Genomic DNA, 26,236 nt, shown 5'->3' on the forward strand with positions numbered 1-26,236 from the left:
GGCCAACCCTGAGCCCACCAGTCCCTGTGGGAGACTCCTGGATTTCCTTCCTATCTGGTTTCTCACTTCTTCCTGGGAGCCAGGAGTATATATACAAATCCTATGTTCTGTGGGCTGTGCTGAGGGCCAGGCTCAGTCACACAGACAGGAACATTGTGCCTCTGGCTGCAAAAACTAATTTTTCTGCCTTCTAAAGCAAAATTTCTTTCTGTGCAGAGGGTGCCCACTTCCTCCTGAGCCTGCCCTGGGCTGAAGGACTGAGTGAGGGTGGAGGTAGAGGGCATGCTATCTGCCTGCATTCCTGGAACAGGTTGAAGGTTCCTCATAAAGCCTCAGTGAGCACACCCACACAGAACATCCCAAGAATGTCTCCCTCCAGCCCCTCCCATTCTAGGGGACCAGAGCAACAACTATGGCCACTGAGGTTCCAGCAAAACCTCCTTGGGTGCTTCCTTCTGATCGTAAGCAGTTTGAAAAGGGAGCTAGTTCAGAGGATCAGGGACACTGCACTCTTAGCCTGTGTCCTTAAGGAAGATTATACCTAAACCTAGACTCCAGGTAGGCAACTGAAAACAGAGGGCCTGCCCTTGTAGCCCCTTGGCACAGCATCCTTGTGCTTTGAGCAGTAGGAGACCATATGGAATCTAGGCTCAGCCTCACTACTTCACTTTCCTCCCAAGAGCACTACAACCTGTCTTCCTCCACTTAAAATACCATCTGCTACACCCAGGGCCCTCATCAGTTCAGAAAGAACCACATAGCATGTGCTCCCCACGCCTAACTGTACAACCCGACCTGTCTCCTCTGCAGCCCAGTATGAGGCTCATGATTCCATCTCCCTTTCTCCTTTTGTCTTTTTCACTCGGTCTGCCTTTCTCTTCCTTGCTGCTCTGGCTTTATCTAGTTCTCTCTCTTCTCTCTCCTTTCCTTCCCTTAACACTCCTCTGACTCCTTCCTTGTCCTTCCCCATTACTCCTCATAGGTCCATTTTGTTCTTTCTTTTTTCCTTCTCTCTTGCTCTGCACCTGACTCAAGAGAGGTACTATGTGAGAACTCCATGCCCATACCTGGCTTGGACAGTCCATAATTCTCCTAAAGCAAGAAAAGCTAAACAACTGGGCCCAGCCCCATTCTGTAAAGTAAGAACAGCTGTTAGACGTGTCTCCCATCTTTCCCTATTCTGTTCCAAAGACTGACTGAGCTTGCCAGACAAAAGGAACTTGAGCCTCTCCAGCACAGAGGCCAGACCAGTACTTTGAGAATGGTCAGAACTCTTACAGCACCTGAAGCCTAGAGTTGTCATGGGTTGTGTTTCTGTGCTTTACTTCACCATGCCTCAGACTGAAGACATTAGTCCCATTACCCATCCAACTTGTACACCTATGCACACCAGTGGCCTTAAGAGTTTCCCACTCCCAGCTATGAAGCTGGCATTTCTAATTTAATTCTCAGACACCCACAGGAGGAAACATAGGGGACATCCTCAAGCTGGTATTGTACCACCATTATAATCTTGCTGGCCAGACTGTCCCTTGACCCATACAAGCTACAGCTCTTATATTCTGGGGCACTCCTTATGCCTAGATGGCTATAATTTGTTTCCCCAAGTGGGTTCTTTCTTTGGGGTGGGGGGTTGATGGTGGGGCTCAAACTCTGGGCCTGGATGCTGTTCCTGAGCTCTTTAGCTCAAGGCTAGTGCTCTAGCACTTGAGCCACAGTACAGTGCCACTCCTGGTCTTCTGGTGGTTAATTGGAGAAGAGTCTCATGAACTTTCCTGCCAAGGCTGGCTTTGAGCCACAATCCTCAGATCTCAGCCTCCTGAGTAGCTAGGATTACAGGTGTGAGCCACCTGTAATCTTTGTTTGTTTGTTTTTCTTGGTACTGGTACTGGAGCTTAAACTCAGAGCCTGGGCGCTGTCCCTTGGCTTTTTTGCTCAAGGCTGGCACTTAACCTTTGAACTACAGCTCCACTTTTGGACTTCTAGTGGATAATTGGCTCTAAGAGTCTGCCAGGCTGGTTTGAACCATAAGTCTCAGATCTCAGCCTCCTGAGTAGCTAGGATTACAGGTGTGAATCATTAGCATACAGCTTTTCCCCCCTTGAGAAAATTGTCTTGTTGGTTGCCCAGACTGGCCTGACACTCATAATTTTCCTGCCTCAGCACCTTGAGTGCTGTACCACCCCACTCTGTATTAAATGAGATTTTTTTTGCTAGTCCTGGGGACTGAACTCCAGGCCTGGGCACTGTCCTTGAGCTCTTGTGCTCAAGGATAACACTCTACCACTTGAGCCATAGTGCCACTGCCAGCTTTTTTCTGTTTATGTGATACTGAGGAATTGAACCCCGGGTTTCCTGCATGCTAGGCAAGCACTCTACCACTAAGCCACATTCCCAGTCCTTAACAGATTCTTTTAAGAGTAGATGAATACAGTGAAAAATCATCCCAAGGCAAGCATAAGACTGCTGACCTACGTGAACAGACTATATGAATGCCCCGCATGTGTTCCCTTCCCATCTCTGTTTGAGCTGCCAAGCACACTCTACATCGAGTACCTTCTCTCTCAGACCACCTCCACCTGGAATTCTCTATCCCTTGGTTTCAATCTGCCCTCTCCCTTCAGACAGACTTCATTCCAGGTCTCTGTACTTTCATTGGCCCTGATACACAGCTTCTACTGAATGAAGCTGGAACTCAAATCTTGGAACAGCAAACTGATCCTGGGCTATTATCCCTGTGGGCACTGCAGAGGCCCAAGCCTTCCATCACCTAGGTCTCCTTCAGGTCCCCTGGACCAGGTCCCCTCCAGGCCAGCATCTTTCACCATCCTGTCTCCCTTTCTTTCCCTTTCCCGCGGTCAGTGGCAGCCAGAGGAGTCCGAGGACTATGTAAGTAACAGGTGTGCAATCACGGGCAAGACTGGGTCAGGCTGGGCTCATGGGACACTCCCCCTCTCCCAGCCTGTGCTGCCAAGATCCACAGGGCACCAGCCACATCCAGAGAAAATTGGCATTTAGACACAAGCACCAGGCTGAGCAATGATTGGCGTTTCCTCTAATCCTTACTTCTTGCCTGTTGAGCAGCAATTGAGGCCAGTGTTCATGATCGACCAGGACCTGGCCCCTGCTTTGTCCAGACTGGGATGGAGTTCAATCCAATCCTGATCATTAGACCTTATTGATCCTTAGAGTGAAAAATTAACCTGCTCAGGGCCCAGGCTGGGAGAACATCTAGGGAGCCAGGGTCCAAAACTGGTACTGCTACAGCCCCATCCCTGAGAGACCCTCCAGCTGGGGCAGGAAGGAGCCTCCACCTGAGGCTCAGAGCTGGAGGGATGCCAGGGTTGGTGGTGGCAGTCCTGATCCCACTGCACGGTGGTCCCCTCCCTTCTTCCTATTCTTTTCTCTGTGTGGCGTGGCTTGGTCTCCTGTGGTGTTTCTCCGCATGTCCAGAAACCATGCCTTTGCTGGAGATTGGTGTGGGGGATCCACCAAGGCAAAGGAATGCCCTGGGTAATTGCTCAGGCATCAGTGTGAATAGGTATGGAGCTCTTCCTTGGTCTCCTCCTATCTTCCCTGGTTTCAGGAGGTTTTACAGGGCATAAATATTGTGGAGGCACTGACCTCAGTGGGCATCACCCTACCTGTAGTATGGAGCCTTATTCCTCCCTTGTGTATGTTTGCTTTAGTGTCTGTAAATAGTCCTATACTAAGAACTAAGGTCCCAATGTATGTGCGTGCCTCTTGGCACGCAAGGTATGGAGTGCGTGCAAGGCTCAGTTTCCTCTCTGTGTATATGTAGAAGGGCCTTATGAAGTGCCATTCACAGCACAATGGGGTGAGGGAAACAGTGTGGCCCTTTGTTCTTACCTGAAAGAAGAATAGGCTGTCGGCTGCGGGCATGGGACTCCTGGAATAAACAGCCTCCTCCCAACCCACATCCCATCTGGCTGCCCCAACAGAGTCAGGCATTGTATAACCCATTTCCTAAAATCCCTTTCCCTGTGAGCCTAGGGGCTTCCTGTCTAGGGGACTTTGGTGGCTGACAATTTGGCCTCTTCCTACACACACAGTGATAGGAATTGCTTCTCCTTCCTCCTTAGGAAACCACTATCAGCGGACTCACCCCAGAGACCACCTACTCCATTACTGTAGCCGCTTACACCACCAAGGGAGATGGTGCCCGGAGCAAGCCTAAAATTGTTACAACAACTGGGGCAGGTAATTGCAGGGAGGGGTCAGGGACAGAACTGAGGGTTGGCTGCAGGGAGGGCAGTGCCAGAGCCCAGTGCGTGGTTGTTCAGTCCCAGGGCGGCCCACCATGATGGTCAGCACTACAGCCATGAACACCGCGCTGCTTCAGTGGCACCCACCCAAGGAGCTGCCTGGTGAGCTGCTAGGCTACCGGCTACAGTACCGCCGGGCCGATGAGGCACAGCCTACCATCATAGATTTTGGCAAAGATGACCAGCACTTTACAGTCACCGGACTACACAAAGGGGCCACCTACATCTTCTGGCTTGCTGCCAAGAACCGAGCTGGCCCAGGTGAGGAGTATGAGAAGGAGATCATGACCCCTGAGGATGTACCCAGTGGCTTCCCCCAAAACCTGCGAGTGACAGGACTCACCACATCTACTACGGAACTGGCCTGGGATCCACCAGTGCTGGCAGAAAGGAATGGGCGCATCACCAACTACACCGTGGTATTCCGTGACATCAACAGCCAACAGGAACTGCAGAATGTCACCATTGACACTCGTCTTACACTCTCGGGTCTCAAGCCAGACACCACTTATGACATTAAGGTCCGCGCACGTACCAGCAAAGGCGCTGGCCCACTCAGCCCCAGCATCCAGTCCCGGACCATGCCTGTGGAGCAAGGTGTGTGCTGGCAATCATGGCTCTGCCTGCTCAAGTGTGGCTGCGCCTGGGGACCTCTGCTCTCCTTGACTCACTGACCTCTGGCAACTATGATCCACCAGCCTCTGCTATGTGACCCTTCAATCTCTCATGACCATAATCACTAACCTCTAGCAAACAGGCACCGTGTTTTGGGGTGTGACTTGACCTCTGCTATCTTTGACCTACTGATTTCTACTGTGACCTTCCAATCTCATGACCCTGACCTTCTGATATCTTGACTGCACTACCATTCTTCGGTGTGCAACCTACTGATCTCTGGTGTGTGGCACTAACCTTGAGGCTGTGACCCATAGACCTCTAGAAAACACGTATTGATATGTGGGTGCATGCTTCTCATGACCACAACCTACTGACCTTTGGCCACTCTGACCTGATGTCTGTGAGCTCAAAATCAAGCTTTCATCCACCCTTTTCTAGAGTTTCTGATCATGGGTGCTGTGGTATCCCCTGCCCTGTTTGGTGCTCACTGTAGAAGAGCTGAGGCTGGGAGTGAGCTGGGGATTGAAGCTGGCTAGAAGTAGGAGTATAGCCATTTGTAATTGTCCCTGCTCCCCACTCCCCCTGCCCTTACCAGTATCATCCTCTGGCTCAGCTAGCCAACCAGAGCCAACTCCTTTCTTATACTCTGCAGTCTTTGCCAAGAACTTTCGTGTGGCAGCTGCGATGAAGACATCTGTGCTGCTCAGCTGGGAGGTCCCTGACTCCTACAAGTCTGCTGTACCCTTCAAGGTAGGTGAGGGCCACAGCCAGCATACACATGGACCTACTGTCTACTGTATGTTGTCATTCCAATCCTAACCCACATATCACTTGTCAGTAACCTGGGTCCTGGCTGTGCAGAGACAGTACTGTGCTGGCACATAGTGGGAATCTTCATCCAGAGTCACTGCCTTTGCTCTTTCTCCTCCTGCAGATTCTGTACAATGGTCAGAGTGTTGAGGTGGATGGACACTCGATGAGGAAATTGATCGCAGACCTACAGCCCAACACAGAGTACTCATTTGTGCTGATGAACCGTGGCAGCAGTGCAGGGGGACTGCAGCACCTCGTGTCCATCCGCACAGCCCCTGACCTCCTGCCACAGAAACCACTGCCTGCTTCTGCCTACATAGAAGATGGTCGCTTTGCCCTCTCCATGCCCCAAGTTCAGGACCCCTCGCTGGTCAGGTGTGCAGATGAAGGCTGAGGGCCAGCCTACAGGACAGGGTTGCAGGCTACTAGAGGTGACAACCCCAATTACTGTTCTGTCTTTCCAGGTGGTTCTACATCGTGGTGGTGCCCATTGACCGTGTGGGTGGGAACATGCTGACCCCAAGATGGAACACACCTGAGGAACTGGAGCTAGATGAGGTACCTAGAGGCCGGGGAGCAGCAGAGATGGCAGCTCCAGCTGTGGTTGGCAGTGGCCACCTTTCCTTGAGGGTTGTCCCAGTAGATTAAAATCACCGTCCTGGCTTCTCTGGCTTGGAGTCCACTCCTTCCTGGAGAGAGAGACTCTGAGGGGAGGGACTCTGGAAGTGCTGAGAAGACTGAAGTGCTTACAGAGAGTTAACTGGAGGTGTTTGGCAAGAACCTCCTGGGATGGGAAGTGGCTCTGCAGCGGCCTGTGGGAGGCCCATGGGAGAGGCCTGTGGATGACAAGGCCATAGGGAGTCTGGAGTGAGTTCTCTTGTACACATGAAGTCCTGGGTCCTGACAGCCCATATGGAAACTGTCTAGTTGAGATTATATAAGGCCTTTTCTCATGGCCTGGTGTTAAGAGTGGTGTTACGCTACCTGGTATTATCCTGTAAGGGCAGTGAGCAGGACCAGCTTGAGATCCTTACAGAAATTGGGCTTCAACCTTAGGGAGTTGATGTCCCAGGCCCCAGCTTCAGGGCACTATGTGATTCTGCTCTGCTCTGGCAGCTTCTAGAGGCCATTGAACAGGGTGGAGAGGAACATCGGCGGAGGCGCCAGGCAGAGCGGCTGAAGCCATATGTGGCAGCTCAGGTGGATGTGCTCCCTGAGACCTTCACCCTGGGGGACAAGAAGAACTACCAGGGCTTCTACAACCGGCCGCTGTCTCCAGACCTGAGTTACCAGTGCTTTGTACTTGCCTCCCTGAAGGAACCTGTGGACCAGGTCTGCTTGAGCTAGCTTGACTCTCAGCACCCTGACACCCTATACCTAATCCAAGACTGGGCCAGTCTTAGACACTGAGGAGCACCCCCACCCTCACCCCCAGGTCCATATCAGTCCTAGGGCAGCCCCTAAGACCTATATTAGGTATCCTAAGACATTTGACCAAGGACCCAGAAATCCAAATGTTACTTTGTCTCTGGACACCCAGAGGCTGATCATCAGATCAGCCTCTTAGAGTTTAGAAATCAGGTCTGGGCCAGCTTATGTCCCAACCCCAGAGCCCCTCTCTAGGCTTCAGGGGCAGAGGTTGGAGGGCTCACTAAGTTTACAGCCTGTGCTATTCCTCTACTGGACCACAGAAGCGCTATGCCTCCAGCCCTTATTCGGATGAGATCGTGGTCCAGGTGACACCAGCCCAGCAGCAGGAGGAGCCTGAGATGCTGTGGGTGACGGGCCCCGTCCTGGCAGTCATCCTCATCATTCTCATTGTCATTGCCATCCTATTGTTTAAAAGGTAAGTGCTATGCTCAGGGTTCTGAGGGACGGCACCTGCCCCTGACCTCTCAGGCCTTCTCATAGTACATATGAAGTGAATGCATTCATTCTAGCCTGGGTCCCTGGCCCCTGGGCACAGTGGGAAGCCAGGATGAGCAGAAGCAATATTTGTATGTGTTAACCTGGGTAGGAAGAGGACCAGGGCTTTCCATGAACATTGCTAGGCATGGATGTCTGTCTGTTTCTATGAATATGAGTGTATGTCTGTCTCCATTTTGGCTTCCAGATGCCACTGGCTCCTGGTTTCCAGCCTTAAACACAATTCCTAGGTGGTTCTCCAGCCTCACTCTCCTACATAGTTCTGGAGAAATGTTAGCAGACATTTACTGAATGCCTAGTGTGCCCAATGCATTCCTGGCTGTCATACCTCTGTGTCTTTAACAGTTGGTCCTCTTTTGGATAGTCATAGCATCTGACCCGGGGGACTCCCTTTCCTATCAGTTCTCCTCCTGGCCTCCAAGGTGTTTCCCAGAGATTTAACTTTGTAACCCTTGATTTAAAACCTATTGGTGGCTCCCAGCCCCTCTAGACTGAAAGTTGAATGCCTGGCTAACCTTGTCTCTGCCACCATCCTTAACATGGTCACACGGAATGGTTCCCAGGCCCATGAGGCTGGATCCTACTCTGCTTTCCAGCTCTCTTCCACACTGCCTGGCAGTTGCCTCCATATCCTTTATGACTCGCTTGTAGACTCGTGTCCAGGAGGCTTTCTTTGGTCCCCATCCCCTCCCAGACACAGCCTGCATCTGCTATAGAATGCCCCATTAGACAGGAGCTATGGCTGAGTGTGGTGAGCCTCCTGTCCCCTAACACAGAGCTGAAGGAGCACACAGAATGTTCAGAGGGTACCTGCCTCATGAATGTATCCTGGTGTGTGTGTCAGATGCATCTCCTTGAAGGAGTGCCCTTCTCCTGTGCCCCATTGTCTCCCTGAACTTGCCTGGGCCCTGTGCTTCTTCCTAACAAGTTCTGGCTTTCCCAGGGTGGTCAGACCTGTGGCTAGTCTTTTTTTTTTTTTTTTTTTTTTTTTTTGCCAGTCCTGGGGCTTGGACTCAGGGCCTGAGCACTGTCCCTGGCTTCCTTTTTGCTCAAGGCTAGCACTCTGCTGCTTGAGCCACAGCGCCACTTCTGGCCATTTTCTGTATATGTGGTGCTGGGGAATTGAACCCAGGGCCTCGTGTATATGAGGCAAGCACTTTTGCCACTAGGCCATATCCCCAGCCCCTGTGGCTAGTCTTGAGGTATGCCCCCCACACCCATTCAACCTTCCCACCCTCACCTGGATCCTGGTGTCTATGCAGAGGTGGACCCTCCTCATATCATGTGGGTGCCTTATGAGGGTCCCGCTTTGTCTCCCATCATGTGAGGGCTGCGTGCTTGGCAGAAACAATGATCATTCCTCTCTTCTGTCCTTGCCTGTCTTTCGGGAACCTAGTAAACAAGAAAGGTAGGAGTTATTCCTTCTCTCCTCACACGCTCTCTTCTTATCCCTGTGCATATGGGCCAGCAGGGAGGGATGGTGCTTTGACCAGAAGCCTCCTGCCTTGTGGCTTTCAGCAGCAAATGGTATCTGGTCAGCACAGTTGGCTTCCTGGTTTGGGATGAGTCCTCATTGGCATGAGGGGCAGGCTTTGTCACTCTTTTGCCTATTCAACTGTGTTTCCTCCATAGAGGAGGCTCCTCTGGAGCTGATGCACGATGCAGCTTTCATTGCTTCCCTAGTCTACAGACCTCTCCAGAACTCTCCCCAGGCTCTCCGTTCTCTAGAAAGTTATCTAAGTGCTGCAAGAGATGATCTTGTTCGACTCTGCAGAGCAGCAGGGAATGGTGTCTTAAGATACACACAAGCATACTTGCGAGTTCCTCCTTAACAACAGTACACAGCTTGAAAGTGGGCTGTGGGTATTACTCAGTAGCTGGACCCTGTAGTCTGTTTCTGACCCTGTCTTTATCGATGGGGAGGCTAAGGCCAGTGAGAGAGGACTTTGCCCAGATAGGGTGACACTTTTCTTGTCCCTCCCCTGCTGCTCTGGGAATTTACACAGATACCGTGGGGCCAGACAGCTGGGGCCCAGTCCCCTGTGATGTTTGCATATTTTATGTGTTGTTGCATGTTTCTTCCTGGTGGCTTCTGCTGCCTCAGGTTTGGTAGTCTTGGGGACAGCAGCCACTGCCCAGCAGTGACCTGCTCTCTGTCCAAAGGAACCACCAGCCTGTGTGTCCCTTTCTTCCCCTGCTGCTTGCCCTTTGTCTACTCCACACTCCTGTCTCTCTACTACACTCCTATACTCTGTTCTTTCATGTGGAAGCTGCTCTGCCCCTGGCTCCTCTGTGCTCAGAGACCCCAGGATAGGGTGGGGTCATAGGGCACATGGGGCTGGTCTGAGCTTGAAACTTGGGTTCTCACCAACCTCCTGCTGCCTCTTTAGGAAAAGGACTCACTCCCCATCATCAAAGGATGAGCAGTCCATTGGACTGAAAGACTCCCTGCTGGCCCACTCCTCTGACCCTGTGGAGATGCGGAGGCTCAACTACCAGACCCCAGGTAGGGTGGCTCCACTTGGACCACACAGACCTGCACACGGTTTCACAGGTCCCTAGACGGTCCACTGAAGGACCTTGGGCTCATGCCCCATTTCTTGCTGCTCTTCTTCGGGCTGGTATGACTGAGGAGCCCCATATCCAACAAGTAAACTGAACCTGGAAACCTCACAAGGGCAACAGAGCTTCTTACTAGCCCCCCTGTGCATCCCAGAAAGAGACCCCATCCAGGGTTGGAGGCTTTCTTGGCTCCCAGAACCTCTGTTTGCATTGTGACACCTCTAACAGAGGCCTAGCATTGCTTTAATGATAATCTCTGAGCTCTGTGGCAGCAGTAACTCTCTTGTTCATCCTCATCTTTGTATTTAACCTGCAGTGGGTTCTTGTTGAATGCTTGTGAAATGAACACGCAGCAGTGGAACAAATGAATGAACTAATGTGCACACAAAGAAGGGCCTATATTTGTATGAGCTAGTTATTACTACATATCAGATTATCTCAAACTTAGTTGCTTAAAACAACAATTATGTATTCTCTTTTACAGTTCCTATGAGTCAGGAATCAGACAGGGTACAGCAGGAACAATGTCTATTCCTGAATGTCTGAGCCCTCAGCTGGGAGACCTCAAGGCTAGGAGATAGAACCATTTAAAGCAGGGACTAGCAAACTATGGCTAATGGCCAAATATGTCCCACTATGAGTTTCCAAAATAAGGTTTTGCTGGAACACTGCCATATCTATTACTTTCTGAGGATATTTGCACTGCGAAGGATGGAAGAGATAGATAGCTGATGACTGCAAAGTCTTACTTACTTACTGGCCTTACATAGGAAAACTTTCCAACCTGTAGATAATAGTAAACACTGGTTCATTGAGGCAACATGTAGTTGATGAGCAGCTCTAAACCTGGTTAGGCTATCAGCAGGACATCCATGCACAGCCTCATCATGTGGTCTGGGCTTCCTCGCAACCTGATGACAGCACATGTCTTGCAGCTGTGCGCCCACAGATCTAGCAGTCTGTTGTAATTTGGCTTGACTAGACCTGTGAGGAATACAAATGCCAGCATGGTGGGAAAGGGGAAATAGAAGAGCCAGTTCAGGGCAGTGCTGGGCTACTTGGGCCATTTTCAGGGAAAGGGTAGAAGGTGGTTCTCCAAGTAGAGCCACGGTATGTACATCAAGTTATCAGCCCTTGAGTGTGTCTGTAGCATTGGAGTGGGGGGCAGGATTGTTGAGCCAACAGGCTACTGAGGGGTTTAACAGAAGGTCATAAACAGCAGGCTGAGGCATTTAGACTTGGTCCTGCGAGCCCAAGGAGACAGGAGAGGTCTTTATCAGGGGAGCAGCAATGTCAGAATTGTGCTATTGTAGACATACCACTCTGGCTGCTCTGTGCCAAATGGGTTGACAAGAGAGAAACTACGGGAGGGAGATGAGGCTGTTGGCCTAGTCTGGTACATGCAAGGGGGCAGTGGGGATGGAAGGAAGGGGCAAGTATGAAAGAGATAAGGACAGTGAGACCCATCCAGAGTTCACACAGAGACATAAGATGGCTTTGGGGCTCCTGGCTGAGGAATGGGATGGGAGCATCCACATGATAGGAAGCCTGTAGGTACGGTCCGCTTTACTGGCCTCAGTCCTGAAGCCACCAGTTTGAGAGGTGCCAAGGAGCACTCCGGTCAAAACCTAAAAGTGACAGACTCTCCCAAGGCAAGAGCAAGAAGGGAGCCCAGGAAAGGGTGGTGTACAGTGTTAGTGAAGGATAAATGAAGAGCTGCCAGGCAGAGGGATGGACACAAGATAAGCGGGTGTCTGTGAAGCTAGAGCTGGAAAACGCTTTACAAGGGAGAAGAGGGACCAAGTGACCTCGAGTGGAGAAGAACCAGTGGCTCTGGCTCTTGAGACCTTGCAGGGGATGGGGAGATGTATAGACAGTGGGCAAGTGCTTAGGAAGAGAGGAGATGGGTAGGGAATGAAAAAGATTTCCCTAATTTTCTTTTTTTTCTTTCTTGTCAGCCCAGGGCCTGGGCACTGTCCCTGAGCTTCTTTTGCTCAAGGTTAGCACATGAGCCACAGCGCCACTTCCGGCCTTCTGTTTATGTGGTGCTGAGGAATTGAACCCAGGGCTTCATGCATGCTGGCCAAGCACTCTACCACTAGGCCACATTCCCAGCCCTTCCCTAATTTTCAGTATGAACGTCATCTAAAAATATCCAAGCCCAAATTTTGATAGCAAAAGGGACAAGAGTTTACTTTGGACTTCATGTTTGGTCATAGGAAGAGCCCACCCAGGTCTGTGTTTGGGAGCACTCACTCTGGGGGTGGGAAATCAGTCTGTGCTACTGGAAAACAAGGAAACCTGTGGTGGCTCTTGACCCACAGCCCCCAGTTCCTCATCCCTCACGGCCCCCTCCTCCTCCCCAGCCCCCCAGCCCCTGCACTGCATTGTTTGATCTCACATCCAGGTGACCAGAAAAGGCAACCCAGCTTTCTTCTCCACCCCTATTGTTTTTCTGGTTTGTTTTCTCTACAGGTTCCAGTGCCCCCAGTTGCCCGAATATCTCAAGTTAGTTTTCAAAGTTCCCATGTTTGGGAAAACTTTGGCTTCCATGTCTGTTTCTATTCTACTCTCACCCCATTTCCCCTCTCCTTCCTTCCTTCCTTCCTTCTTTCCTTCCTTCCTTCCTTCCTTCCTTCCTTCCTTCCTTCCTTCCTTCTTTCCTTCCTTCTTTCCTTCCTTCCTGCCTTCCTTCCTTCCTTTCTTCCTTCCTTCTCCCCACCTTTTGCTCCTCTCTTCTCCCCAGCTGTCTCCTCCTCTCTTTCCTCCCCTCTTCTGCCCACTTGCTTTCTCCAGTCTCTTTTCTCTCCCACTGGCCCTATCTTCTTGCCTCCTTGCCTCTGGCATCTGTCTGCCTCCTATCTTCCTGGCTGTCTGTCTCCAGTCTTCCTCTTCATTTGCTTCTCTCTCTGTGTATCTCTGTGTCACACTGTCATTGTCTCTATACTTAGTGGCCATTTCATCCACATAATCAGTGCCTGGGAAGGCAGTGTCACCAGGACTCCCATAGTAACTGATGCCAGTGAGGGGCAGGAGGGCCATCTCCGGGCAGATGTGGTGGAAATCCAGCTTCCATCCTTTCGGCTGCTGATGACCTGGGCTTCCAGCCCCAGCCTAGGAGGGAAGAAGCCTCTTGTTTCTCTTGAGCAGACCTGCCAGGCTGAACCCTGTTGCCCTCACTCAGTGGTGTGTCACCCAGACATGCTCCCATGTGCTAGACATGCTCCCATGTGCCGACAGCACACACATCTGCCATGCCCCAGCCACCGTGTGTCCTGCCATCCTTGTTGCCGCATGTGCTGCTGTCTCCATGCCACCAGTGCTGAGTGCTCCATGGTCACCTGTATTCACATTTGCACATGCATACATTGGGGCTGTCTCTGCCATCTTACTCAGGTCTCATGCTAATTCTGCTTTCCTATGCCCTACCTCCCCTAGGTATGCGTGACCACCCACCCATCCCTATCACTGACTTGGCAGACAACATTGAACGCCTGAAAGCCAATGATGGCCTCAAGTTCTCCCAGGAGTATGAGGTAAGACACCCCCAGCCCTCACTCTCACAATGTGACTGGCCTGAACCTAGCCAATAACCAACTTCTGTCTTATCCCAGATCCCAGCTGGGACTGGGGCTCCACACTTTCCTGGTGCACAATGAAGAGGGTCAACAAAACCAAGCTTCGGGTGAAGGAACTAATGGTTCTAGGTACAGGCCCGGTGCTAGGACCATCTGGTCACCCCCAAGAAATGCTTCAGAAGGTCATTTGCTAGATGCTCGGATGTGTGCCATATGCTATTAGAGGTCAGCACAGACCACAGACAACACAAATCAATAACTATGATCAGCAGAGCACTCTATGAAGAGGTTGTTTCAGACCAGCACCAAATTAAGCACTGGGCATCTTCTCTTTCTGTGCCCCACAGACTATTGAAATGGTACTATTACTGTCCCATTTTATAGACCAGAAAATGGGTCTGAGGAGGGTCAAACAACTGATGAGTAATAGAGCCAGGATTCCAGCCCACCCAGCTCCCTATACTTTTGTGAGTTCCATCCGCTTACTCACTGCCTGAGATAACAGTATCACTGAGCCTCTTACAGTGATCAACACCAGAAGAGCTGTCCCCAGTAGGTATGATGGAAGCCCAGCTCTCATCTTGTTAGCTGCCACCCACCTGTGCCCACACGTCCATTCTTAATATCACAGCTGAGACTTAGTACTCAAGCCTCGACTTCCACTTTCCAGGGCTCACTTCAGGGTATGAGGGTTCCTAACAAAGCCAGCCCGTGAAGGAAAGTCCATGAGACTCTTATCTCCAATTAACTACTAGAAAACCAGAGCTTTGGCTCAAAATCGTAGAGCACTAGCCTTGAGCAGAAAAGCTCAGGAACAGAGCTCAGGCCCTAAGTTCAAATCCCATGACTAACAAAAAAAAAAAAAAAGTGATAAAGGACAGACTCTAGGATTTTCTGACCTTCCAGTCTACTCTTAGCAGCTATATGCCTTTGAAGGGCCATGCACCAAGTAGGTAGCAAAGTTGGTAAGCCAGGTTTCCAAAGAGGACATTAAACTTTGGTGGACATATGAATGAGCATATTTGCTATACAAGTATCTGCCTTCCACTGTAGAATACACAATAGGACCTGCTTAGCTTTAGCCTTGCTGCAGTAATGAAGCTTATAAATGGGGCCCTGTTTTCAGCTCTTTATCTTGCTAGGAAGCCTCCTTTATCTTCAACTCTTACTCAACCTGTGTCATGCCCCATTCCTTCTCATGAGGCTCCGACTACTGTCCAGACTCGGGGGTCTCTGCTCACAGGTTCCCCTCACTTCTCACTGCTCATTTCTCTCTGACCTAAGCTTCACCTCTTCCTTAGAACACCAGCTTCCCTGCCCACCCAAGGCAGCTGTGGGCTCTCCCTGAGCCAGGTTCCCATAGCTCGATTAATGCTGATGTTCTAGGGATATAGAGACAAATGTCTTCAGAGACTCAATGGATAAACATAGACAGACAGGTAATCAGAATTGAATGTGTGACTGAAAATCTGCCCCGATATATAGTTTGCCTGAGATGCGAAGGGAAGAGGCTGAGAGCACTGTAGCAGCTTGTGTGTGGGTGTGGTCCTGGAGGTCTCATGGAGGCAATGCCACCATCCCATGGGAAGTAACAAGGCTGGGCCAAAATATGAAGAGTGTGTGCTATGCAGAGAACTATAAAATGAGGATAACAACCGAACCTACCTCATGAGAATTAGATGAGGAAATGCATGAGAGTGCTTCTAACAGTGCCAACTGCTAAGACTTAGCTCGTACCATTTCTGTTCTTTGAAGCCCTGACTGGCATATAGAGGCTTTTAAGCAGAAAATTGACATTCAGATCTGTATTTTCAAAGGATTGTCCTGGCCATAGGCCAGAGTGGATTGGAGAGAAAAGGCAGGGAGATGCCAGGCCTGAATTAGGTGAATGGCCAAGGGCAGTCATAGCAGGTTGAAGGGAGTTAAGGAGTGGAACGCTAGATATGACGAGTGATCGGTAGAAATACAGAGATTTTTGAGGTAGAGTTGCAGCTGCTGGCCTGGGCTTCAGAGTAAATGGATGATTGTGCCCTCTACTTAAAAGACCTAGCAGTAGAACCAGGTTCAGAGGGGAAGCTGATGAACTTAACTTTAAAATTGGATTGAGCTGGGTGCCAGTGGCTCATGCCTATAATCCTAGCTACTCAGAAGACTGAGATCTGAGGATCGCGGTTCAAAGCCAGCCTGAGCAGAAAAGTCCCTGTGAGACTCTTAGCTCCAATAAACTACTCAAAAAGCCAGATGTGACTCAAGTGACAGAGCACTAGCCTTGAGCAAAAGAAGCCTCAGGGACAGCACCAGCCCAGAGTACAAGCCCCAGGACCAGCAAAAAAAAAAAAAAAAGTTGGATTGAGACAGAAGTTGAGACCACCTGGTGGAGGTATCTAGGAAGCTGCGAGATACTCAAATGACAGCTCCAGCAGACAGGCATGAGAATCCTGTGATCAGTAAGGGTCACTTAGGGCTATAACAGAGGAACCAAGGGGCTGGGGATATGGCCTAGTGGCAAGAGTGCTTGCCTCGTATACATGAGGCCCTGGGTTCAATTCCCCAGCACCACATATACAGAAAACGGCCAGAAGTGGCGCTGTGGCTCAAGTGGCAGAGTGCTAGCCTTGAGCAAAAAGAAGCCAGGGACGGTGCTCAGGCCCTGAGTCCAAGGCCAGGACTGGCCAAAAAACAAACAACAAAAACAACAACAACAACAGAGGAACCAAGAGAAGCCTGTGTCCTACATGCAGGAAGGGCAGGTCAGAGGACCAGAGTTGGAACAGAACTGCCAAGGTGCACAGTCTTCAGAACCTTCATCAGCGCCCCCTCTCCTTTTGTTGATCATGGGGCTTGAACTCTGGGCCTGGGCACTCTCCCTGAGGCTAGTCCTCTACCACTTTGAGCCACAGTGCCACTGCTGGTTTTCTGGTGGTTTATTGGAGATGAGAGTCTCACAGACTTTCTTGCCTGGCTTAGCCTTAAACCACGATCCTCAGATCTCAGCCTCCTGAGTGGCTAGGATTACAGGCTTGAGCCACTGGTACTTGGCTGCCTTCATCACTTTCTAATGTGGCCCAAGTAGTTGACTCTGCTAACTGCTCATTTCATTAGCTGAGTGCAGTGCCCTTTCCTGGCTCTACTCCAGAACACTCTAATCAAACCATGGGATTTGGTGCTTGGTCAGAGGAGCTATCTGTCATGTTCCAGATAGAGGACCTAACATCTTTGTGTCTGGGGGCCTGGGAGTGTTCAGTCTCTCAGCAGCACCATGGGTAGAGGGTAGTATGGCCTGAATAGGGATGACAGAGTGAGCAAAATGCAGGGTTCTGGGGTCCCCAGGGGCAGTCTCTTGACTTGTTCCTTACCTCACCTGCTTCTTCCACTTTCGGTAGTCCATCGACCCGGGACAGCAGTTCACATGGGAGAATTCCAACCTGGAGGTGAACAAGCCCAAGAACCGCTACGCAAATGTCATTGCCTATGACCACTCTCGAGTCATCCTCACTTCCATCGATGGTGAGCCAAGGGCAGCACCCTCTCTCACTTCCCTGTTTTCCTCCTCCTTTCTCACTGGAGTGACAATTCTTTGTAGAAGATGTTCTACTCTTGGGTACATGGAGGCCTGATGGGTGGGCCTAGAGGCGCTACGTTAATGCTCTCCATGTCCTTGTCTCTCTGCAGGTGTCCCCGGGAGTGATTACATCAATGCCAACTACATCGATGGCTATCGCAAGCAAAATGCCTACATTGCCACACAGGGCCCACTGCCTGAGACCATGGGCGATTTTTGGAGGATGGTGTGGGAACAGCGCACAGCCACTGTTGTCATGATGACACGGCTGGAGGAGAAATCCCGGGTGAGATTGAAGGGTCCTGCTAGGAGCTGGGTGAGAAATAACTCAGTCACCAGGTGATGTTGGACAGAAGTTCCTTAAGGAATTCCTCACATAATATTGCTTTCCTGGAATATTGTTATATTCCCAAAGTACTGGAGTGGGGGGGGGGGGTGGCACATTCTCTAGATGCTCTTAGGTTCCTGTGATGTTAATGTGTTTCACCAAATGCTGTCATTTTCTGGAATGCTAATATGTTCCCTAGTTGCTGGCATGTTTCTGGGGTGTTCACATGTTCCCCAGATGCTAGAGTATTCCTGAGGCATTAACACATCTCCTAAGTTAATTAGGAAGAAGAGCTGCTGTTATCTGCTTTTGCACTGCAAAGCATTGACTGGAACATAAAATTTACAGAGCTTGAAAATGGAGCATAAACGTTATGGGTAAATTTGGCAGAAAATGTGCCTGGTGCGATCTGGTCTTGAATAAATAATTTTCAATTACGGCCCCATTCCACCAGTGAGGGCAGAGTTAGTGACACAGTGACAAAGCTTGGTGAAGCAGAGAGATGGTGCATCTGAACATTGGGGATGGTCAGATGGACTGAACCTTACACTCTTCTTTTGCCTGTCAGGGTTTGAGCACCCTCCAACATTGTCATGTACCCTACGCCCCCTGCTCTGTTTGTCCCTCTGCAGGTGAAGTGTGATCAGTATTGGCCAGCCCGTGGAACTGAGACCTACGGCCTCATTCAAGTGACTCTGCTGGACACAGTGGAGCTAGCCACCTACACCATGCGCACCTTTGCCCTCCACAAGGTATTCATGGCCCCAGGTGCCCTGAAACTTGTCTTCCACTTAAACCTTATAAGGACAGTGGACTGGGATGGGGGAGCTGGCCTGGGAAGCGAGACAAGTGTGTGATATGACAGACTGTGTTATGAGAAGAAGGCCACAACTCCTTCAGGGTGCCTGGTGACTTCTGAGTAGGGGGAGGAAGGTCTGGTCCCAGTGACTGGTCAGTTCTACCCTGGGTCATGGCAAGCAGACTCCTAGTCACTTCCTGTCTTCTAACTAATTTTACTGTCCAGAGTGGCTCCAGTGAGAAGCGGGAGCTGCGTCAGTTCCAGTTTATGGCCTGGCCAGACCATGGGGTTCCTGAGTATCCGACTCCCATCCTGGCCTTCCTACGACGGGTCAAGGCATTCAATCCCCTTGATGCGGGGCCCATGGTGGTGCACTGCAGGTGAGAAGGCACAGGGCCTCCAGATGGGGTAGGGTGGGAGGTAGGGAGCAGTGCCCCAAGCTAAGCCCATGTCCTGCAGTGCCGGTGTGGGCCGCACAGGCTGCTTCATCGTTATTGACGCCATGCTGGAGCGGATGAAGCATGAGAAGACAGTAGACATCTATGGCCATGTGACATGCATGCGATCACAGAGGAACTACATGGTGCAGACAGAAGACCAATATGTGTTCATCCATGAGGCGTTGTTAGAGGCTGCCACGTGTGGACACACAGAAGTGCCCGCCCGCAACCTGTATGCCCACATCCAGAAGCTAGGCCAAGTACCTCCTGGGGAGAGTGTGACTGCCATGGAACTTGAGTTCAAGGTGGGGCTTGGTGTGCCTCGTTAACCTCAAGGGCTTGGACTGGGTCAGGGGAATGAGCCCTCGCAGGAGGCCAAGCCTAACCAACCCTTCCTCTTAACAGCTGTTGGCCAGCTCCAAAGCCCACACATCTCGCTTCATTAGTGCCAATCTGCCCTGTAACAAGTTCAAGAACCGCCTGGTCAACATCATGCCTTATGAATTGACCCGGGTGTGTCTGCAGCCCATCCGTGGTGTGGAGGGTTCCGACTACATCAATGCCAGCTTCTTGGATGGCTATAGGTCAGCGCACTTGTCCTTGAACCATGATGCCTTGCCCTGCTTCCTGCTGGTGGGGTGGCAGCAGAGTAGGGCCAGCCCAAATACAAGAGGAGGCTGACTGGGTAGAACAAACAGGGAGGGTATATTGAAGGAGGGAGTCTCAGAGCAGGACCCCCCAAGGGTCCAGGCAATTTCAGGGGTCATGGGGGCAGCAGCACCTCCAGCATATGTAGTCTTATGTTCACCCAGACAACAGAAGGCCTACATAGCTACACAGGGGCCTCTGGCAGAGAGCACCGAGGACTTCTGGCGCATGCTATGGGAGCACAATTCAACCATCATCGTCATGCTGACCAAGCTTCGGGAGATGGGCAGGGTGAGCCCACCCCTCCCCCGTAGAGCCTTTTGCATACCTGGGAGGAGACCAGCTACCCTTGGGAAAGAGGCCCCTTTTACTCCTCTCTCCTTCCATACCATCAGCATGCCCTCAGACCCTCCTCTTCACCACCTCTGGGATTTTCTCCTAGATCCCTGAAGCCTGGCACTCCCTTCACCTTTCCTCCCCACCTGATCATGGGGGCTGGGCACTCTATTCACAGGAGAAGTGCCACCAGTACTGGCCAGCAGAGCGTTCTGCTCGCTACCAGTACTTTGTCGTTGACCCAATGGCTGAATACAACATGCCCCAGTATATCCTGCGTGAGTTCAAAGTCACAGATGCTCGGGTAAGTGTTGAGAGTATGCCTTGTTGGCACAAAGGTGTGTTCATCATACTGTCTGATCATATGTGGGACAGAGGCTGCCCACAGGATACCTTTCAGTATCTAAGGTGGAGGTGCAGGTTTGGGGCTGTGCATATCTCCTGAGTGGCCTTGGGGGTACATGTCTGTGTTACTGTACTTCTGGCCTAGAGGGCCTACCGCTGAAGTTGCTAAAAACCTTCACTCAATTCCCTGCCCACCTCTCCCAGGATGGGCAGTCGAGAACAATCCGGCAGTTCCAGTTCACAGACTGGCCGGAGCAAGGAGTGCCCAAGACGGGTGAGGGCTTCATCGACTTCATTGGGCAGGTGCACAAGACAAAGGAGCAGTTTGGGCAAGATGGGCCCATTACAGTGCACTGCAGGTGGGGCTATTCCCATGAAGGGCCAGGGGTGGAGGGTCATCCTGAAGGCCTGTCCGACGTGCTGCATAAGGCAAGCAAGCTTCCTGACCCAGCTGTTCCCTAAACAGTGCTGGTGTGGGCCGCACCGGAGTGTTCATCACTCTGAGTATTGTCCTGGAGCGCATGCGCTATGAAGGTGTGGTTGACATGTTCCAGACCGTGAAGACCCTGCGTACACAGCGTCCTGCAATGGTGCAGACAGAGGTATGTAGACCAGCAGCCCTCCTTGTGACCCTAGGCTGCCTGTTCCTACAGACATCTCCAGGCATATGTGTTTATGTGACAGACATTTAGCGTTACCAGTCCTACCTCAGGTGCAGTGGAGACAAGAAAGACGTTAGTTCTGTAGCTCAGGACTGAAAACTAGTGGAAACTGGTGGGACTGGACACAGCAGTCCTTGTGGAGTGCAGCTGAATGTGGTTTGTAGGTAGTTACAGAAGCCTGGGAGAGGAAAGAGAGCAATGAATCTTCAGATGCTCTTTCCCCATACTGGGAATGCTATTTGCCTCCAGCAGATGCTCATTCTCTGGCCCAGTAGCCAGCCTGAGTGACCTCAGCTTTGTGGTTAGGATAGCTATTGGCATTGCTTCCACTGACCAGCCTCCCTGCCCTTGCAGGACCAGTATCAGCTGTGCTACCGCGCAGCCCTGGAGTACCTCGGCAGCTTTGACCACTATGCAACGTAACTACTGCTCCCTCTCCTCCGCCGCCCCCAGTGGGGGGCTCTGGAGGGGACCCAGCTCCTCTGAGCCATACCGACATCGTCCAGCCCTCCTGCACGGATGCTGTTGCCAGCAAAGCACAGCCCACTGGGATCACCGCGTTTCAGGAACATTGCCACACCAATCAGAGAGCCCAGACCACCCTGGGCGAGTGAGTGGACTGGCAGTCAGGCTCTGTTCACCCGGCCCAAATGGAGCCCGCTTCAAGCTCTCTGTTTAGCTCCCAGTTTCTCATGCTTCTTCTCATGGGGTGGGGATGGGGGGGCAAAGCCTCCTTTTTTATTTTTTTAAACTGGGGTAGACATGGGGAGTCTAGCCTCTTCCCTCTGATTTTCCTTTTGCAAAACCTTAATTGCAGAATGGGTTGCTAGGACTTGGAGCTCACTTTGTTTTCTTTTTGAGTTCACTTTGGATCCTTTTTTTTTTTTTTTTTGGTATGGCTTAGTGCTGAGGGACAAGGACCTGTGTTCCTCACATGGAGCTGGGGCCTCCAGCCTGAGCGAGGCGAGGCTGCGGATCAGGAGGCAGTGGGGCTGCTCTTCCAGCCTTTCAGATGGTATCTTATTTCAGCCAAATGCAGGGAAACACAATTTTTTTTAAGTCTTTGTTTTGTTTTTCCTTCAGAGCCTTTTTTTAGGCCCCACAGACAGTGGTGGGCGGGGAGGCGATAGGAAACACACATTCCCAGTCATCTATTCCAGTGTGTGTTTAACATTCACAACAGCCCACAACCACAGACATGTCTGGAGGAGCCTGGCAAGGCATTCCTCATCACCATCATGTTTGCAAAGGTTTAAAAAAAAAAAAAAAAAAGCACACACACACACACACACACACACACAAAACAACCATGAAAATCAAAAGAAAAAGAGAGTCATCCCTGGCCTCTGCTTCAGATGGCCAAGAAGGAGACAACATGTACCCGGGACCCCCACCGGGCCTGTGGAACCTGACCATCCCCTTGCATTGCAGAATGGCCAGTGCAGGCTGTGGGGCTCCCGCTGTCTGGCTATGTGAATGGCACAAGTTAGGGCATGGACCACGCCCCATACACCTCAGGGCCAAGCCGGGGCATGGCTGGCCCTTCTGGTCCAGGCCAGTGGGCCTGGAAGCACATGTCTGTCCTCAGCAGGGGCCAGATGGTTTTTCTCCCTGGTTTGCAGCTGTTTTCAAAGCCCCTGAAAAATTACTCTTTTCCACTTCTTCAAGATGCCCTCATAAACCAATGTGGCAAGACTACTGGATTTCTGTCAATGGTACTATAATATTATCTTGGCTTGCTGAGGGGCAGGGAGAGGGCCTCTTCCTCTAGGCAGGACTATCTAGATATAGGTAAGTGGGGGCGGGAAAGGGTTTATAGCTGTTTTAGCTGAGGGATAGGATGCCCAGGTCCCGAAATCTAGCTCGGCTAAGTCAAGATCAACAATCCAGGGTTGGAAATGTTGGGTGAAACATTCATTTTTACCTTGTGGATGCTAGTGCTGTAGAGTTCACTGTTGTACACAGTCTGTTTTCTATTTGTTAAGAAAAACTACAGCATCATTGCATAATTCTTGATGGTAATAAATTTGAATAATCAAATTTCTTAAAAACTGGGCCTCTGTCTCAGCTCTTTTTGGATCCAGATTCTGGGCTCTAAATCAGTAACTTGGATGGGTTGTAGTGATCTCAGGCTTCTGAGGACCATGTGGCCACCCACACAGGGGTCCCAGGTACATGTTGTCATGTGGCTGACTCTCCTGTGTGGCTGCTTATTTCAGCTCTGAGCCATAAATATGAAGAATACCCAAGCCAAGGAGCGTATGCTTCATATGCCTTGCTTCTTCTCCTTGGATCCTTGTAGGTTGCCATAAGCAGTGGGCAGGAATACTGGGTTCCCTCTCCCATAATTATCTTCCCCCCTCCCCTCCTGCTGCCCACTCTAAAAAATAGAATGTTTCTGTGACACGAATGACTTGTAATTCATTTATTATGGATACTGGTCACCAAAAGCACTGGGGCACACAGCATATCTACTCCTTGAGCCCTGTGGCCTCTCCAGTGGTGATCAGATAAGCCCTACTGGGTTGTGAAATCATGGAACTTCTAGATACAGAGATAATGATGAAAATAAGTGGGGAAGAAAAACACCTGGGTCAGTAGTTAGTACAGGAAAGAGCATCATGAGTCATCTTGGAGATTCTATAGGTACCTAATCTGCTGGGGAGGCTTCCTGGATAAGGTAACAAGCTTGATTATGAATGTTTCATAGAGTAGTGGTTTGTTGTAAAAGGCAGGAAAAGCATTCCTAATGTGTATAAAGGTTTAGAAGTATGAAATAAATCAAACAGGAAGCTATAAGAAGTTCAGTATGGTTGGGTAGGGAGACATGGCTTAGAAGGAGCCAAATACTGAGTTGATTATAAAGGGCACGAGGGATTCTGGCAAGTGAATGAATGCCTGTCTAACATCCTAGAGGCCTCCACCACATTTCAGTATTGGCAGCCGTCGCCAGGGGCCTGTGGGTGACTGAGACCTAGCACCAGGTTTCTCCATTTCCCTAGAACCTACTTCTGTTCCTGGCATGTGTCACTGCTCAGAGAAAGGACATCATGCATTGCATGATTTCTGATAGTATTAAATTTGAAGGCTTCCTAGCTAAACAAAATAATGTACTGTGAAGTATTTTCAGGTGAGATAAATACCAGATTTCTACTTGAGAAACACCAGCATTCAGAACTGCCTCAGACAGGATCAGCTCTTAAATGCTTTATGGAGCAAGGGCTTCTCTGTTCAGGGACTCTTCATTCTTAGAGTAAAGAAACAGGCTCAAGAGATTCCGAGCTCAGAGACCATGGGCAGCTGAGCACCAGAGCTGGGACCTTACCTGCCCTCTTCCCATTATCTAGTGTAGGTCTTCCCTCTCCTGTGCTCTTATGCCACACCTACTTCCAATCATTCCTCCACAGTCCCCAGTCACAAAGCCCAGCACCTCATCCACCCAGCTTTTCAGTTAGACATCCCATCCTCCCAAACCCTGACGTTCAACTTATTACTAGACTTCACGTGGCCTCCTGAACTTGCTCAACAGTGCATTTCTACTGCTGTCACCAAGTCACCATACGACTGCTGCCATACCATCTATCTGGTCTCCTTGTCTCCCGCCCTGCCCTGATCAAGTCATTCTTTTTTCTTTTTTTGGCCAGTCCTGGGGCTTGGACTCAGGGCCCGAATACTGTCCCTGGCTTCTTTTTGCTCAAGGCTAGCACTCTGCCACTTGAGCCGCAGCGCCACTTCTGGCCATTTTCTGTATATGTGGTGCTGGGGAATCGAACCCAGGGCCTCATGTATACGAGGCAGGCACTCTTACCACTAGGCCATATCCCCAGCCCCTGATCAAGTCATTCTTAACAGTAGCCAGAGTGATCCTGATACTATGACCTCATACCTTAGTATGACCTCATACTAAGCCCCGGGGTCAGCCCCAAGTCCTTCACTGTTTCCCAGATTCTGCAGCACCCGACCCCTGCTCCTACTCGTTCCCCAGCCTTCCCCTATCGCAGTCTCACGCTTTTCCACAAGCTGTCTTGGAGCTCTCTACCATGTTGTATAACTCAGATGCTAAGAATATTTCTTTGAGAGGGGCTGGGAATATAGTATAGTAGTAGAGTGCTCGCATGCATGAAGCCCTGGGTTTGACTCCTCAGAACCACATTAACAGAAAAAAACAGAAGTGGCACTGTGGCTCAAGTGGTAGAGTGCTAGCCTTGAGCAAAAAGAAGCCAGGGACAGTGCTCAGATGTAATCCTAGCTACTCAAGAGGCTGAGATGGGAGAATCATCGTTAGAAGCCAGCCTGAACAGAAAAGCCCATGGTATCTTATCTCCAGTTAATCACACAGACACTCTCACACACACACACACCCCAAGCCAGAAGTGGAGCTGTGGCTCAAGTAGTACATCACTAGCCTTGAGCAAAAACTCAGGGACAGCATGTAGGCCCTGAGTCCAAGCTTCCTCTTCCCCCCCACACACTCAATGTTTCATCCACTTGTACAACAAAAGTGGCACCTGGGTTTGCAGTAAATACATCATTGAACTAACAGATTGCTGCCTTGGGGCATGTGTGCTCTAGCATGAGGAGATAGATGACGTATATGAAAAATAGTGAATAAACGTATTTGTAGTTTGCTAAATGGTGATGTTATGGTGGGGGAGGACCAGAGACTGCAATGAGAAGAATCAAGCAAACCTCCCTGAAAAGAGAATTTGAGGGAAAGACCTGAATGTACTGAGGGATTTTTTTCCCTACCATTTACAGAAGAAGCCACTGGTACCAAGTCCCTGGGTAGAAATACGTTGGGGCTGAGGTGGCTGCGACACTCTGAGCAGGACGAGAGAGTAGCAGAATCCGGTCAGGAGGGGAATAGAGCAGAAGTCCAGGTGTGAGAAGTGGCTAGATTATTATCTTAAAGACAGAGTTGAGGATTAGCCAGTAAACAAGAAACGAAATAGAGAAGCTAGACAGAGGCTCATGCATGTAATCCTAGCTACTCAAAAGGCTGAGATGTGGAGAATCTCGGTTCAAAGCAGTCTGGAAAGAAGAGTCTATAGGATTCCATCTCCAATTAACCAGCAAAATGCTGGACAAGAGGCTTGGCTCAGAATTTGGTAGAGCACCAGTTGTGAGCAAGAAAGGTAAGCTACAGCACAAGGACCAGGGACTAGGACCCAAAAGAAGGAAAAGTGAGAAAGAAGGAGCCGGGCATTGGTGGCTTACACCGATAATTCTAGATACTCAGGAGCCTGAGATCTGACGATCATGGTTCCAAGTCAACCCAGGCAGGAAAGTCTGTGAAACTCTTATCTCCAATAAAGTACTCAGAAAAAGCCGGA

General features: G+C 50.5%; 1 protein-coding gene across 2 annotated transcripts in view; it reads left to right on the forward strand.

The window, feature by feature from the left end:
- The window catches only part of Ptprf (protein tyrosine phosphatase receptor type F), an 88,987-nt gene extending 66,761 nt beyond the window's left edge, over positions 1 to 22,226 (forward strand). For both annotated transcript variants that reach the window (XM_048351066.1, XM_048351067.1), the window contains 20 exons: positions 4,104 to 4,221; positions 4,305 to 4,883; positions 5,557 to 5,654; positions 5,839 to 6,092; positions 6,182 to 6,275; positions 6,834 to 7,049; positions 7,409 to 7,563; positions 10,034 to 10,149; positions 13,644 to 13,741; positions 17,167 to 17,290; positions 17,456 to 17,631; positions 18,306 to 18,425; positions 18,698 to 18,852; positions 18,932 to 19,217; positions 19,318 to 19,496; positions 19,725 to 19,851; positions 20,075 to 20,200; positions 20,446 to 20,600; positions 20,708 to 20,843; positions 21,258 to 22,226. In XM_048351066.1, coding sequence (XP_048207023.1) covers positions 4,104 to 4,221; positions 4,305 to 4,883; positions 5,557 to 5,654; positions 5,839 to 6,092; positions 6,182 to 6,275; positions 6,834 to 7,049; positions 7,409 to 7,563; positions 10,034 to 10,149; positions 13,644 to 13,741; positions 17,167 to 17,290; positions 17,456 to 17,631; positions 18,306 to 18,425; positions 18,698 to 18,852; positions 18,932 to 19,217; positions 19,318 to 19,496; positions 19,725 to 19,851; positions 20,075 to 20,200; positions 20,446 to 20,600; positions 20,708 to 20,843; positions 21,258 to 21,326 — 3,381 coding nt within the window. In that variant the 3' untranslated portion in view covers positions 21,327 to 22,226. The remainder of the gene's footprint in view (positions 1 to 4,103; positions 4,222 to 4,304; positions 4,884 to 5,556; positions 5,655 to 5,838; positions 6,093 to 6,181; positions 6,276 to 6,833; positions 7,050 to 7,408; positions 7,564 to 10,033; positions 10,150 to 13,643; positions 13,742 to 17,166; positions 17,291 to 17,455; positions 17,632 to 18,305; positions 18,426 to 18,697; positions 18,853 to 18,931; positions 19,218 to 19,317; positions 19,497 to 19,724; positions 19,852 to 20,074; positions 20,201 to 20,445; positions 20,601 to 20,707; positions 20,844 to 21,257) is intronic.
- The last annotated feature ends 4,010 nt before the right edge of the window (positions 22,227 to 26,236 follow it).

This window comes from Perognathus longimembris, chromosome 7, assembly GCF_023159225.1.
Source record: "Perognathus longimembris pacificus isolate PPM17 chromosome 7, ASM2315922v1, whole genome shotgun sequence".
Lineage (NCBI taxonomy): Eukaryota > Metazoa > Chordata > Mammalia > Rodentia > Heteromyidae > Perognathus > Perognathus longimembris.